This window comes from Sinohyriopsis cumingii, chromosome 15 (genome assembly GCF_028554795.1).
Source record: "Sinohyriopsis cumingii isolate HCF-2022 chromosome 15, ASM2855479v2, whole genome shotgun sequence".
Taxonomy (NCBI): domain Eukaryota; kingdom Metazoa; phylum Mollusca; class Bivalvia; order Unionida; family Unionidae; genus Sinohyriopsis; species Sinohyriopsis cumingii.
In genome coordinates, this window is record NC_142975.1 from 6,930,724 (window position 1) to 6,946,613 (window position 15,890).

At 35.0% G+C, this 15,890-nt stretch overlaps 1 protein-coding gene across 1 annotated transcript in view; it reads left to right on the plus strand.

Annotated features, from left to right (window-relative positions):
* Positions 1-6,551: 6,551 nt before the first annotated feature.
* LOC149781217 (cytosolic Fe-S cluster assembly factor narfl-like) overlaps positions 6,552-15,890 on the plus strand; it is a 47,013-nt gene continuing 37,674 nt past the window's right edge. Inside the window, exons 1-3 of the mRNA XM_089935295.1 lie at positions 6,552-6,632; positions 9,780-9,872; positions 12,703-12,858. Of these exons, the coding sequence (XP_089791421.1) occupies positions 6,570-6,632; positions 9,780-9,872; positions 12,703-12,858 (312 nt within the window). The 5' untranslated portion in view covers positions 6,552-6,569. The remainder of the gene's footprint in view (positions 6,633-9,779; positions 9,873-12,702; positions 12,859-15,890) is intronic.

Consider the following 15,890-nt stretch of genomic DNA (forward strand, 5'->3'; position numbering starts at 1 on the left):
TGACCTGTCTCGAGTGTAATCGACGTAGAGGCGCCAGCGCCTTGGGTGCTACTTAAGTGATCGCGGTGGTAATTGTGTATCCATGGGAATTATTTGTAGTTGCTCACGTACAAATCCACGTTGAGGAGCAGCCGAATCTAATCTGTAGATTGCAGGTCTACCTGGCGATCTTGTCACGGTGGATATTTTGTGTGTGGTAACACTCCAAATAGGATCAGTCGCTCTCGCTTTACCACCTTCAAGTTCACCAGGCTCATATAAATATCTGACTGTGACATCACCCAATATTTTCTGTTTTTCAACATCTTTTCGTTGTGTTGGTATATTTTTTTTTGTGACCGCGCTAGTGGGTTTCATGTTGGTTGTTCGTGTGATCTCGCTATTTAATGCAGCTATCACGTTTGGTAATCTTGCAACCCACTCGCGAGATCTTTTATCCTGAATAAATTCCCTCGCGTATTGATATCCAAATAACCGCTCGGCAAGTGTTCGATTAAATCGCTCAACAATTGCCTGATCACGGTGAATTGCAGTATGTCCTCGTCGTATTTTTGTATTATGTTGTTTCATCAACGATGATACTGGACCAAGAAATTCCTTACCAGGATCAACCTGTAGTAGCTGTGGCCATCGTAGACCACCTCGTGGTCCACCACCTCGTTGATAAATTCGTTCAAACGCATCGGCTACTTCAGATGATGTTTTCGTCGATAACGGTTCTGCTTCTTTATATCTACTTGCAACATCAACTACGGTTAACGCGTATTTGTATGTTTTTCTACGCGCAGTATCATGCGGTAAAAACAGAATATCAGCTTGATGAACTTCATTAGGAACACTGACATCGAAATACGCGTACTGAATTTGTTTAGGACGTGGTAGATAAATTTGCCATATTGCTTGTTTAGATAACCACGTTTTAGCAGTAGAATGTTTAACCGCTGCTGCATCAGCAAGTTTACCAATTGCTGCTTTGCCTCTCCAGTATCCTCTCGGTGAATAATAAATCGATTCCATTTATATATTACCAGCCCCAAGCGCTAATTTACTTTTCATCGCGGATCTTACTAACCAATTAGCTAATTTTTCTTTGATATTTTTATTTTTTATAGAATCTAGCGCGTGAATTAATTTCACATCTGCAATATGTCTATCTTGTAGATTTTTACTTTAATACGCAACATCATGAGCGTGACAAGCTCGATCAATAGCGTTTATTGGTTCCTCGCCTGGTTTTGGTTGATCTTGATTATCGAGCCTGATATCAAGTCTGGTACCAGGACCGCAATAATTACATCCTGGTAGATGTTTTTCTCCTGGGTATTTAGCCCATGGAGCACCTGGAAACTTTGACATCAAATTAGCAACATCACCACCGCGCTTATTAGGTAAAAACGAAAATTTCTTTCTACCGCACACAGAACATTTTCCACCATACGCTATTTTTTTTATTTTTTGTTATAACTGTAGCTAAATCAACAGTTGGAGTTTTAACTCTACAGCGTAAACAATATAAATTCATGTTATAATATATATGGATATAATTGATTTCTCAGCAACTCGGCGACGAGAGCCAGTTAAACATCATCCTGCGCTACCGAACTCCATCAGAATGATTATCATAGGACCATCTGGATCGGGTAAGACACAATTATTACTTAATTTGATAATGAGATGGTTGAAATGGGATAAATTGTATCTAGTAGCACCATCCGCTGATGATCAACGATGTTATGATGTACTTAAAGATTTCAGTGAAAACGCGCGATTACTGGATGAAGGTAATGATGTTATAGAATTTATAACCGATATTGATGAAGCACCGTCTGTAGATGTTTTAGACGGATTTATTAATAATCTAGTTGTATACGACGATGTGATGCTAGATAAACAATCAAATCCAGCTAGAATATTTTCCCGAGGTAGGCATAAAAATACAGATGTGATCTATGTTACTCAACGATATACACAAATACCAAAAGTGATCAGGGACAACTGCAATATTTTAGTTGTGTTTAATGGTGTAGACACACGCTGCGAAATATTCATCAAACTTGGTGTGGTGGTGACATGGATATAATTAAATTCAGAAATTTCTTCTCACGAGCGCAAGCTACTCCGCATGGATTTATAACAATAAATTTACATGATCCAAGAACAAGATATCGTGTGGGTCTTGATAAAATCTTTTAGCGTTTCTGATTTTTAAAATTAATATAGCAGCAGAGAGGGCGCCTACCAATGTTGGTCGTCCAGTAATTAAACAAAAAAGTAAATAGACACGTAGAATATTTTATTTTTTTCAGCTATCTTTTTCGATGGGGTTTTATTGATGGGGTTGGTTTCAACAAAAAATAAAAACCTCCCAGGAAACGTTTATTTGTGAAAATCTAGACCTTTCTACGTGTTTTTTTTTTTTTTTTTTGTTTGTTTTATTTGTTTTGTCGGAATTCTATGGTCTGTTCGCCATCTCTGCTGCTCATTACGACGTCCAAGATACACTGGTCAATACAATTATTATGGTAAGTACTTTGAAACTCGCAATAAAATACATAGGGACCCTTCAATAGTTGATGGATATTTTATGAATTTAACAAATGGTCCCTTTGAAGGCATTGCTTCTACATAGTTGTCGACGCTCTTCATAAGGTTTGCTTACTCATAATGATGCCAGCTTTAATAAATATTTGTTGATATTTGTCCATTACATGAAATAAAATAAAAATGTCAAATTTACTATCGTTTTCTTTCTCAGTTACTCGATCTGTTCTAAAGTATATGAATTCAACTAGTTCAAACACATTTATGTGTATATCATATTCAAGCTCAATTTCTCATGTACTGTACGGTTATAGGCATCTGTCAAACCAATTACTCTATCAAATGAAACTATGCGAAGATTCTGGCTATCTTCTTCTGCATAATTTAAATTTTAATTGTATATCATCCGTATGTCATTATAAGGACTTTCTCTTGCAGAGATATATCTACGTTCAGTGTTACAAGTTTAATCCTATCAAACATCCACCTCGAGCTTTCACTTATTTCCTGTCTATATCTGGTATTTAAAATGTCACGCGAACGTTCAATTATATCATCCATGTCACGTCTGTTCATTATGCTTGTCACGTTCCTCCTAAGGTATTATTTCTAACACCGGAGAAAATGGACAATTAAAATTTTAAATGCTCCGAGCCCCCAGTCAGCAATGCCGACGGCCTAGTTGTCTTACTAACTCAAGATGAAAGGTGCGACAATTTAACAAAATATATCAAATGTATTCAAATGTATTCGACAAATTTCTCAATCGCAGTTTCTTTCGAACAAATACAAACAATGACCTATTCACAGTTGCCAAATACTATCTCATCATATGAATTTAAGGTCTTAAATGAGAGTGTTTCCCTTCAGTATTGTGTCTGATCCTCATCTGTCCTCCTCTTATTCTTTTTTGGTTCTTCCAGCACCATTGATTACGTAGTCTCCTCGCACTACATTATCCGTCCTTCCGACACTTCCGGTACTCTCTTCCAAGTTACTTTCCAGCGCTACACCTCCATACAACAGCTGACGTCACCAGAGACTTCCTACGTGCTTTTAACGTGTCTTCCCTCTCTCCGATCTTCGGGTGTCGCCTCTCACACCCATCCAGAAAACTTCCTGTGGAATTAGAAGGGACGTATTATCTTGTCTCCTTGCTCCAATCTCAGGAGAATTAACCACAGTCTCACATACGACTTCTAATATATGCACACACATCCCTAATTAACTTCACGATATAGTAACTATCATCATCAACAACAATCATATACATTTCCTACCCTACGAATTATAAAAGACATACAAATATGCAAATACCTAATTACAACAATGAATAAGTCTGCGTAATTCACAATCTATATATGTATATACTAACAAAGTACAAGTTCTAACACATTTCACTTATGAATTCAGTCATGCATTACGATGCAACATAGTAAATCACACAATCCAACAATCTACATATCTTAATCTTGTATGTTGATGATTCGCTTTATGTTACGTTAAGACATATTGATAATTCAGCTATACATAGAAGACTATATATCTAATAAATAAAATGTGCACAAAAATATATCAATCTTACAACACCTAGTTATAAAAGTAAGACCAATTCGGGCGAAGATAAGTTACCTCAAGAAACCTTTGTCCGCAAATACAAACTTAGAATTCCACCAGAATTCCATTTTGCCTTTTAAAGAGCGCACAGCTTTGGCTACTCAGAGTACAGTCTAATGCCTCTCAATTTCTCTACGATCCACGTCTGTCGACTTTCACACATGCACTAACAGGAAATCGGACGTAATCAGAACAAACTGAACAACGGAAAAGAGCGAAAATCAAAACGTTTTGCAAAATTCAACAAATAATTTATTTCCCAAGAATACAAAGTGAAAATTTAAAAAGAACATATAAGTATTGTGGATTAAATCCTGAATAATCATACAAAGTCTAAAACAAGTCCAAGTTTATGAAAGCCAATTGAATTCCAGTAATCTTCCAGAGCAGTTCCAATATTTAATTTTACCTTAGACTAAGAATTGTGAAAATAATGAAATAGCAAAACTAAAAGTCCGAATTCATTACCAATTCATTTTGTGCAGGTTAAATATATTTTCAAGCGTGTTGTACGACCCGCAGAGGGAGAAGACATAATTACTGAAGTGGCGTTTTCTAAAATACAATGGCAAAATTTAAATATAGTTTCTGTCACACACACGCGCGTGCGCGTAGCACACACCCACACATAAATACACTCATTTTAATGTTTCAGCAGTATCAAATCTGTTTGCTGTTAAATAAATCAGCTTCTGTACTAGAAAACATATTAATATGTCATGAAATCAGACATTTTTTATGCTTGCTCACGTGTCACTTTACGTAAGTCATGCATGAACCAGTTTCTTTCCAGCGCATTTATGTCCCTTGCTGCTTTATTTATGCATACGGTGGTTCATTTGACTGTTTGTTTGCTTCTTGCTGTGTTTTGTTTTTGTTTTGTTGCTCTTTATATTTAAGTTGTAGGGGTAACTCTTGTGCCACAAGTTCCAAATACATATTCTTTGCACCAGACCAATTCCTCCCTGCGTTATACTGATAATTAAGAAGTTTCATGTGGAGCTTACATAGCACGTATAGGCCTAATTTTGTTTTTTCGAAACCTGTCGTGTAGCGTTGTAGCTTCAAATACCATGGTGGCGCTCAATTTACCAGCAAAATACATTGGCAAACGTGACTCAAGAACCATCAACTATTGTTTTCAAACCTATCGATTACATGACAAAACTAACGCAGTTGGTCATTATTGCTGTAATTTCACTAGTGAATTAAGGATTGTTTTCGCCCTTTGTGTTTCAGTATCACTTGTTGATGAATTCATTTTCAATGTTTTATCTGGCTGTTGATTCGTGTTTCAGTATCCCTTGCAGATGATTTAATCTTCTCAGCTATCGTTATCGATGCTTGTAATGTGACGAATACGCTACCGGTGTTGTGATGTGACGAATACGTTATCAATGTTTGTAATGCGACGAATACGAGATATCGATATATGTAATGTTACGAATACGCATAATGACCGTTTAATTAGCATATGAAGAGCCCACTGATGTGAATAAATTCTCATACCCTAGAGATTTTCCTGAGAACGTTCTAGAAAAATCTGTGACCGAATGCTCTATCGCATGAATGGTACAAACTGTCAAATGTACGAGAGAGAGAGAGAGAGAGAGAGAGAGTCCAGAATTTGAATGACTCGGTCAGTCATTCTCTTAAGTCATTGAAAGCATTTACTTGATGCATTTGTTCTTGGTACAATGCTCACTGGCTTTGTTTTTGCTGGTTTATATAAGAATTTTATTTCTCTCCATGTAATGATCAAGCACTGCACATAAAACAATGCGGTTGATCTACCCACTCAAAGTGCTTAATAAATTAATAGATTCTGTATCAACTGTATTGTCTCTGTACGTTTCATCTCGTTTTGATATTTTAAAGAATCACGATTGCAGCATTTTACGAATCAATTTACGGTATAGTACTAAGATTTCAGTAGCAATTTGTGTTTCACGTGTGTGGTGTATACATTTATTGGACTATCTCACTAAAATCAGCGATAATGAATGTGTGTGCCAGCTTTGATTATTTGGGTTTTGTCTTTGTGCAGTGGTAAAGAAAGTGCGCAAGCTATTTGTATGTACTACTAGAAAGTTTTAAGTAGCACGGCATTGTGTGCATTAGATTGGGAGTTAATGCATTTGAATTATTTTATCACTTTTACTTTATTTGATGTGTCTTTACTATTGTAAATTTTAAATTTTGCTAGTGCGTGATTTAATCTCATTACCATTCTACAAATTTATCCTGATCCCAGCTGCATTCAGTAGCTGTAAAATGTGTAATTTATTCATAAGAGTATTATATTTCAGATATGGAAAGATGTGGAATCAATTTAGAATGAAACAAATTTACATTAACACCGATTATTATTTGGTTAACCTTGGTAGTTTTCCTGCTGCACTAGAAAAACCATGGAAGGATTTAGTGGTGCACTTCAGTTAACAGACTTAAATGACTTCATCACTCCATCCCAGGTATACATTTATCTCATTGCCAGTAATATTATTGATAAACGTTTCCCCTTGGGTATGCCTCTTCGAATTCGCTTAAGCTATGCTAACTGTCAGGCTAAGGTTTAGTCATACATGTAAGATCTCGACGCTGATATTTACGTTTTGGGCGTCTGGGTCTTTCTACTTAAGTAACGGCGCTGTGTATCGTGTTTTGGATAAAGTTGCTCGACACGAGCTTGATGTTGAGAAAAAAAATAATAATAATCTGTAGGAAAAAAATCATACAGAGTGACAAAAATACCTAAGATTACCCCGTTCTGACACACAGGTGTTCGACGTGAGCATGATGTTGAGAAATAAAAAAAAAAAACAACAATAATCTGAAGTGAAAAAAATCATACAGAGTGACAAAAGTACCTTAGATTACCCCCATAACACGTTCTGCCACAGGACCCTCTCTATCATACTATATAAGAGAAAAGGTACGTAACTTCAAAATACTCCGTTCCACCCATGACCCTCGATTTCCTTCTGCTATTTCCGTCTTTAAAGGCACACGACCATACAGTAGACCTTTCTCAGGAAGTCAAATCTGGGTTTTTCCACTCCAATATTTAATGCATGCGCTGTCAATGTAGAACAACTTTTAAGTGATTGTCATGAACATAGTGTATGTTCGTGAAGAAAGTTTTAAACAAATTTTTAAAGGTTTGACATCTGTACACTCTTCACAGTAATAGTGTGTTTAAAAATCATGAGTAAATAGTTCAGTAACCTGCCTAAAACAGAAAAGTAGATATCATCACAAAAAGCATCAGAGAGGACCAGGGCAGCGGACAGGATTTGTGGGCCCCAGGAAAATTTATCCAATAGACCCCAATGAATCACAGATTGAAACAATTTGTCCTACTCTGTCCGTGGTCCTGGATAGGACTTACAGAGTTGTATGATTCATTTCTGAAAGGAAAGAGGTGGATGGTTGATTTTCATATGTTACTAGAATTACAATTTTCTACAAATCTACCTGTATTTAGATGACTCTTCAAGACTTTATACTCTTGAAAACATGAGGACTTACAAATCTCTTTCTTGCATTTAATTAATTTCATAGTGGATAGATGCATACAGGTAAACAAAGCATCATCAATGCCAGTGTAATCAGATCCCAATCCCAATCCAAGAAGCCACATGAATTACATATAGCTAATAGTACTGTAGCAACTTGTCTTTGCTAATGTATCACAGGATGAGTTAACTCATCATTATTATACATATTTTTTCATGGAGTTAGCAAACTAACGAGACAGAGAGAGAGAGAGAGAAATTTCTTAGCCAATCCACTCTATCGTAAGCAGTTTTGGGATTTACATTTATTCCCATTTAATTTATTAACTAAATGGCAAACCTTTAAGGAATCTGCTTAACACATTAACACCTGGAGGTTTTTGTCATTTTCGTCTGAAATTCAAGTAGGAAACACATTTTGAAAGCTATTTCTGAATGTATCCGAAAACACCAAATCACAGGTGATCTTTCAATAACATCCTGCCTGATTGTGTTAGAAACGTCATTTTTCATTGGCTATTTGGCTCGGGCATGAGCAGAAGGGTAAAAGTTGGAGTTTTTTGTGGGTTTCTTTTGCTAAACAGATCAATTAGTTTTGTATCGAGACCACTCTTTATTCCATCTTATGCCCATTGTATCCTATATTTTGCAAAGGTTCATCTGTCTATTTGCAGTCTATACTGGTTTACCTTAGATCTGAGACCAAAAAGTTTAAAATCCAAAAACAAAATCGGATCCTGACTACAGGCCAATTTTGGATAGAAAAAAATCTATTCCAAAATTTGAGGTTTTTCCCTCAGTATTTTTTCTTAGTGCAGCTTGAAATTCAGATTATTTGGTATCATTGTAGATCTACGTCTGTCTACCTTTCTATAATACCACCCGCTTAAGTGTATCATGTATGCCCATGACACTACAGAGCTCAGCAGTAGGCTACTACCTCCTGCCACGTTAACTCATTGCTAGGGGTTAATGTGTTAATATGTGATGTGCCGCCTTTGGTGTTCATTGTTTGCTGCTAATTAAACAAGCTAACATGTTCATTTTCGGATTATTCATTACCATGCAATAATAAGAGAGGGTGGCGAAATTTAGATAAGAATAACGATGCATTGATGTATAGCAATAAATACTTATTTATTGTAAAAAATACTTGCTGAAAACATACATTTCAACTCTTATGCTTGAGTGCTGGCATATTATTGTTCACTACTATCTGTGGAGAGCTATAATGACAAATGTTCTATTCATGTAAGGCAAATGCGCATATCATATTGGATGCGGCTATGGGATATGGCCAGCTAAAAATAGCAACTGAAAATGATCTATATGGCTGTTTTATTATTGAGATATTTTTTTATTCATCAAGCCATCATTGACTTTTCTTTGTTGTACCAAACTGAAGTTACAGGCTCCAAAACGTGCGATTTTCACAAATTTTGACTTCTGAGACAAATAACTTTAATTAAATAATTTGAATAAATAAATTCCAGCCCAAATGAAAAACTGGCACAACAATAATAAAACTAATTCTGCTCAGATCTTACAGCACAAATTAATAATTTCTAAATATAGTCTTCTACTTGACTTCATGTCACAATTAGCATTTTTTAAAAATAATTATTACCTAATAGAAAATTTTATTTGGAAGGTTGTAAATGTTTACCAGATAAAATCTTAGTTATAATTAGAAGGTCTGATGCTCAAGTTATAAAATGTAACCAACAGGTAGACCCAGCATTTTGGGTGGAATTTCCTATGTTGATTGAGATAAACGTCTTGTTTACAAAACAAAATCAATTATTCAGGTTAGGTAGAAAATTAACTTGATTTAGGACAAGGGCAAGTCCAAAATACCATTATCCATAGCATATAATAGATAGTAAAAAAAAGTTTAACAAACAATGCAAATTAAATATACATATCAGTCCACATCCAGAAAAATGTTTTTCTGTATACTAGCTTGAGCTCTGAATAAGTTCTGAGTGGAGTCTAAAGAATGTATGAATTGTTTCCACATTATGATTGTCAGTCCTCTTATTTCAGTATATTGTATTTTTAAAATCTCTAATTAATTTTAAATGTCCCACTTTTTCATGACAGGAATGCATCAAACCAGTGAAAATTGAAAGGAAACCAGGAAAAGTTGGAAAGATCAAAATAGAAGATGATGGCAGTTATAGTTCTGTCACTGAGGTAAGTTGATTGAGATTCACTTATTACATTTTTGTCCCCATTCATGTGACAGAAAACTTTGGACCTACATTTTTAAGCAATCGTGCCTGTCATCAATAAAGCATAAAAAAGAAAAATTACTTTGTTTTGTTTCCTAACTCAATCTTTTTGGGCCTACCAACCCTAGACGTATTTCTGACCATTAAAAAGATACATATTTTCTGAATATTGGGACCAATTTTAATTTAATTCATAAGTTGTGGCATACTGCAGGTTCATCATTTGCATACTAGGGTTAGATTTTTATAGAAAAAGATTTTCACAGATTTTCCTGACTGATTATTCTGACCATTTCATAAACACCTTGTATATCTTTCGTTTTCTTAAAAGAACTTCTAATTCCCTTCATTTTTGTATGTGATTAAGGGAATTGTTTTTGAAAACTGCTAGCTTTGCTTGGTAATTTTCACATCCATGACTTCAGAAATAAATTATAAAAATAAAAAATAAAAATATATTTGGTAATTCATTTATTTCAGTTTTTAGAAGCTGGAATTATCTAATGTGGTAAAATTTGTATTTCTATTCTTAATACCTTCTAAAGTTTGTTAGCTGTGTGCTTAGAGCATCCACAAGCATGATATCCAAAGTAATTTCAGTGCATAAAATTAAAACAGGTATGCCAAGATTCTCTTCATTGTGCATGTTGCAAATGTAAATAGATTCATCTTACACCTATCACTCTCTCGTAATTACATAATATCTGTACAGCACCTACATTAACAGTAATAGACCTTACACTCATTAAGATACTTGCTGTGTATCCAAATATTTTTTAAACACCAAGTTGACATAGTACTTGGAGTGTGATTTTCTCATGCCTACCTTTGCTTGCTAATCATGGTTTGCTTCAAATTCACTGCAAGTTTTATCCAAAAGGTTTTAATTATTTACAGAATTAAAGTATATGTAACCATCTTAAAACATATTGTTGAGTAATTCTGACAAGGTCTTTCTTAAAAGAAAAAAGGAGGTAATTAAACCATTGTTAACTTCTATTAATATTGAGTGATTCAGAAACATGTTGCCTGCATCATGGAAATTCATTAAAGTAATTCTTTCCAGTTCATTTCATGCACATCTAGGCCATTATCATATCCAGAAATAAAAACATCTTAGGAGTGCTAATAAAAATATTTTTGTTGTAGTAAAACTGTTCTTAAATTTGAAATATATAAAAGTATTATGTATTGTGATAATGTTGAACTATCAGCAAAATACGTTTTCAAGATTTCTTTTTAAAATGAATTCTGGTTGTTATTTAAAAAAACTAAGAAGAGTCATAACTGCAGGATAGTGGCTTGCAGAAGAGGACAGTAAATTAATATCCTAGAATTCCTCACATTTGGCCAGACAGGCAGTTCATCTTTTATTGGGGTGAATGAATGCTATTTTTCACAAATTAGTAGCTAGAGTGCAGATCACACAAAGATTTTATTTATCTATGTAAGTATTTTTGGTCAATTATATATACTATATATATATATATATATATATATATATATATATATATATATATATATATATATATATATATATATATATATGGCTCGAAATTAGCAGTAGTCCATTAGCCCGAGGCTAGCAGATTTCCTGTCAGACTAGCTATGTTCATAATGTTAATAGTCCAATGGGCTAGTAAGTTTCATTTATCAATAGTCAGCGTTTGTTTACGCCATTCCCTAATAAAGACTTGACTTGGCAGATGTTCTGTAGAATCAAAGCAGTGGCCATTGTAAACAGTCATAAAATATTAGCATGAGAAAGTGAAGTCAGTTTCTGCCTCTGAAAGGCGCGTTGCTATAACAAGAATCTATCAGATTTTGTGCATTTAACTTAACATCGAAAATTATGGTCCTTTCATTAACAACAGAAGTTTGGTAATTGATCCTAATTAATCTGATAATGAAAAAATGATGTGGTATCACAATTTATTCACTCGACCACAGTAACAAGCTATGAAGTGGTATACCACACAAAAGAACACTGCAAAAACTATTCAAAGAAATTTGTTTGCAAATTTTTTTGTTTACGGTTCTTTTTTTGTGCTCGCTACCCAAACGCTCCAATAGTCACAAACAGGAAACTACATATTTTACATTTCTATCTAAATAATTATAAGAAGTAGATCAGTTTATTACGATTACGTTATTGACACATCCTTTCCATACAACTACTTTTTCTATGATGATAAGAATAGTTATTATATTTTTCCCTTACAAGAATGAAAAAAATAATTGAATACACGTGGAGATATCCAAGCAGAATGCTGTACATTTGTTGGGAATTAAAATCTCTGAGCATGGGCATCTAAGATTTGAAAATTTTCTGTCTTATTAGTAATTTCAACAGTACATTGAGGTTTGATTAATTAGGAACAATTACCAAACTTACGACTTATGATACCATAATTTGACTTAAATACAATGCGCCGAGTGTCAGATGGCTTTGTTTGATAGGAACATACCTTTTCCAAGCTGAAACTAACACTATCTAAAGTGTGATATTAATAATAGTTTTAAGAAATGGCAACCATGTTAAATATTTGCCCAATCATGGCCCCATAAGAGCTATTAAGGTGCATTGGTCCCTTACCCCAATATCCTGTATTGAACCCTGGGAGACATGCAGTTGTTATATCTGACACTTACACATTATTATGGTTCACATTGTTTTAGCTTGAATCCTAGAATAGAGTTCAGTATTGCTTTTAATTCAATACATGTAATTGTGTTTATTGAGAAATTCTGAAAAGAAAACTTGTTATGTTTCTTTTCTTCCTCTGTTTTAGTCAGGAGAGGTGACCAAGTTAAAGAAGGCACAGATAACTCTAAATGACTGCCTGGCATGCAGTGGCTGTATCACCTCTGCAGAGAGTGTTCTTATCACACAACAGAGTCAAGAGGAGTTGTACAGAGTCCTCCAAGAGAACAGGCACTTACAGGAAGTATGTCTTCCCAAATTGATTGACCATAACAAAGCTGAATACTGCATTTTAAATAACAGTATAGTAAATATACTTGGAAAGTTTTCATTATTACAATGATTTGATTATTGGTTTGAACATTGTATGATACATTATTCTCCTCTGTTGAATAAATTGTTTCGTTTAATGATATTTGGGTATGTTCATATGACATTTTAGCTCTAATAAAGTCTAAAACGTCCACCGGAGAGCTATTGTACCAACCCCAGTGTTGGCATCAGCACATATGAAAGCATGTCCATTTGTACAGCCTGGTATAATGCTAAACAATCAAATAGACTGATGCACCAGTGCCCCGGCTAATGTCTGATTGGGTCTTTATGCCTTTTGTTATTTTAAGTGAGATGCCTGTTGGTCTTGTGGAAAAAAATCAAATTTGCCTGAGATAACTTCATTTACACTGAGAAAATGCAAATAGGTTGTTGAGAGATTATTAATGTTTATCGCCATGTATGCCCCTTACCCAGTATCAAGGTTGTAATACCATTGAAAGCTGTTAACTTTGTATACAAACCTGTGACTGGGAGAACAGATTGCCATGTGCTCATTTTAACTTGTGAGTCTACCTAAATATTGTGTTTGATGACTGTCAACTGCACAGACCGTTTTATAACTGAAATCAGCTGCTTTATGTGTTCTATCCATGCATAACAAAAGCCAGCCAGAACCAGTCTCCTGGGAACCAGAATTGTTCCATCAGTCATGGTAACGAGTGCACTGATGTGTGGCTGAGTAATCAGATTAAGGCTAACAGGTATGCACAACAAGCTGTTAGTTGATTATTGTAATTTGGCAAGTTTAGGCCAAATGCAGTATGTTTTGTTAGGTATTATAAGTAATAAAGGGATCAAGGGTTGGCGTTGAATCTTTGATTAAACATAATCTGTCCTTTTGCAGAAGTAGAATGAAAGGGAAAACGTAACCAAAAATTATTGCATTAGAAACACTTGAGTAAGTATTTTGATTTTAAGTCTTGTTTAATTGCTAATGCTTTGTTCAATATGTTTCAGGTTAAAGTTTAATGTATAATAATTGAACTGTCCCTTGCTGACACTTACACCAGCCCTGAGTGGTCTAAAGTGCTCACCATTACGGATCACTGCCATCTGATCTCTGTCTCTGTGGGTTCAAATCTCCGGCTTGGCTAACATGGGTGCGTGAGATGCCTGCCAGTAGCTTCTTTTGGGTCTGTAATTCTTCCAGGGATTTTCCTCCACCAGTTATACTGGCCGCCATGTATCATGTGCTGAAAAATGGCGTTAAGCCCTACAACAACAACACTTACACTAGTGAAATGCAATACTTCTTACACATACCAGGTGGCACCTATGAACAACAGCAAAATTTTAAAGAGAAACTGTATAAAGCATGCTAATGATTAATAAGGAAGATATTGAAGATTGTCGCAGAATAGAAACCGAGTGGGTTTTGGACTAAATGAATAAGACAAACACAGTGTGTGAAAGATGGAAATTTATGAACTGAATTAATAAAGAAAAACATATGGTGTATAAATACAGTGATTCTCTCAGGCTCTCAACATATGATTGACCCAATCACTCAACACAAACATTCACACATTGAAAATAAACCAAAAACTATGAATTCAGTATGAAATAAAGATCCAAATCAACCTCATGGTCTGCAGATACATTTCATATAATATTATACCTTACAAGAGAGATTCACATAATCTCAAGTATTATGTTAGAGATTCGCATAATCTCTTGGAACACAACTAAGGTTCAAAATAATCTTATGAACATAAAAATGCACCCATTTGAAACAACAATTGGACCAAATATATGCTTCTAGACCCTTGTACAGTCGTACGATTCATACTCTGATGAACCGCAGTTTCACTGCATCCTTTCTTTTGGCCCAGACTTTAATCGGCCGCTCACCACCTTCACGGAACCACCACATGTACAGTCATACGTATACACACATACAGACAGCATACAGCACCCTCTAATTAGCTACGTCTACATCCGTGGCTCCACCACATGTACAGACATGCGTACATACGTATCGACACCACGCATCCCTAAATACTCTGGAAACTCCAGACAGCTCTAAACAGCTCTAGTCAGCTCTAGTCATAGTCCGCTACAATAAAACCAAACTGGTCATAATGATCGGCTCTGTAAAATCACTAGATATATGCTAATACATTAAACACTAATAGCAACTTGTAATTCAAAGTTCATATCTGCATTGTAATAAGTCAATTGTTACACGTTATGACATTACAAACCGAATAAGCTTCGCATATCAAATGAAATATAAATTTAACACTTACACCTATGGCTGGAGAACAATGGAGAGCGTACACTCCTTGACATGATCCAAAATGACCAGTGTGTCAGTTATAAATTGATCTTCCTTAAATTCATTGGAGAGTGAGTCATTCTCAGGGTAAAATACCAGTGCATATCATGTTTTTAATGTCCCTCATCGCAAGTAATTTCCAGCGAGGTACATGTTAGTACAGTCGCTTACCTGGAAAACACTTATTCACCATAGATAACATTGTATGCCTGTACAGCGAAAAATAGTCAAATAGTTCTAAGGCAATTGGACAATGGTTGACATCAAAACTTGGAGGAAACCAATGATTTACATGAACTATGTTGAAATCTTAATTTTAAAAAAAGGAACAGTTTTATATGATTTTGTTAATTGCTTTTCTTATGTAAGATACAGCAATTGTGGTGTTATACAACAGATAATAGTAAAATAGAAATAGGGCACTTGGAATTGGAGTTGGGGCATGTGAAATTTGATTTGAGGCTCGTGATGGTTTAAAAGTCACTAGCCTTTGGCCTGTGTCTGCAAAAGAAGTTCTTTGAGCACTGTGCATAGCATGTACATCATTCTTTCATTGTTTTTCCATGGCAACAGATTGGAGTGGTTTTCATGACCCCTACCCACCAGGGGAAAGACCAAAAGTGCTAACTTCCTGCATTTGTATATTCTTGGTTTTGCATTTA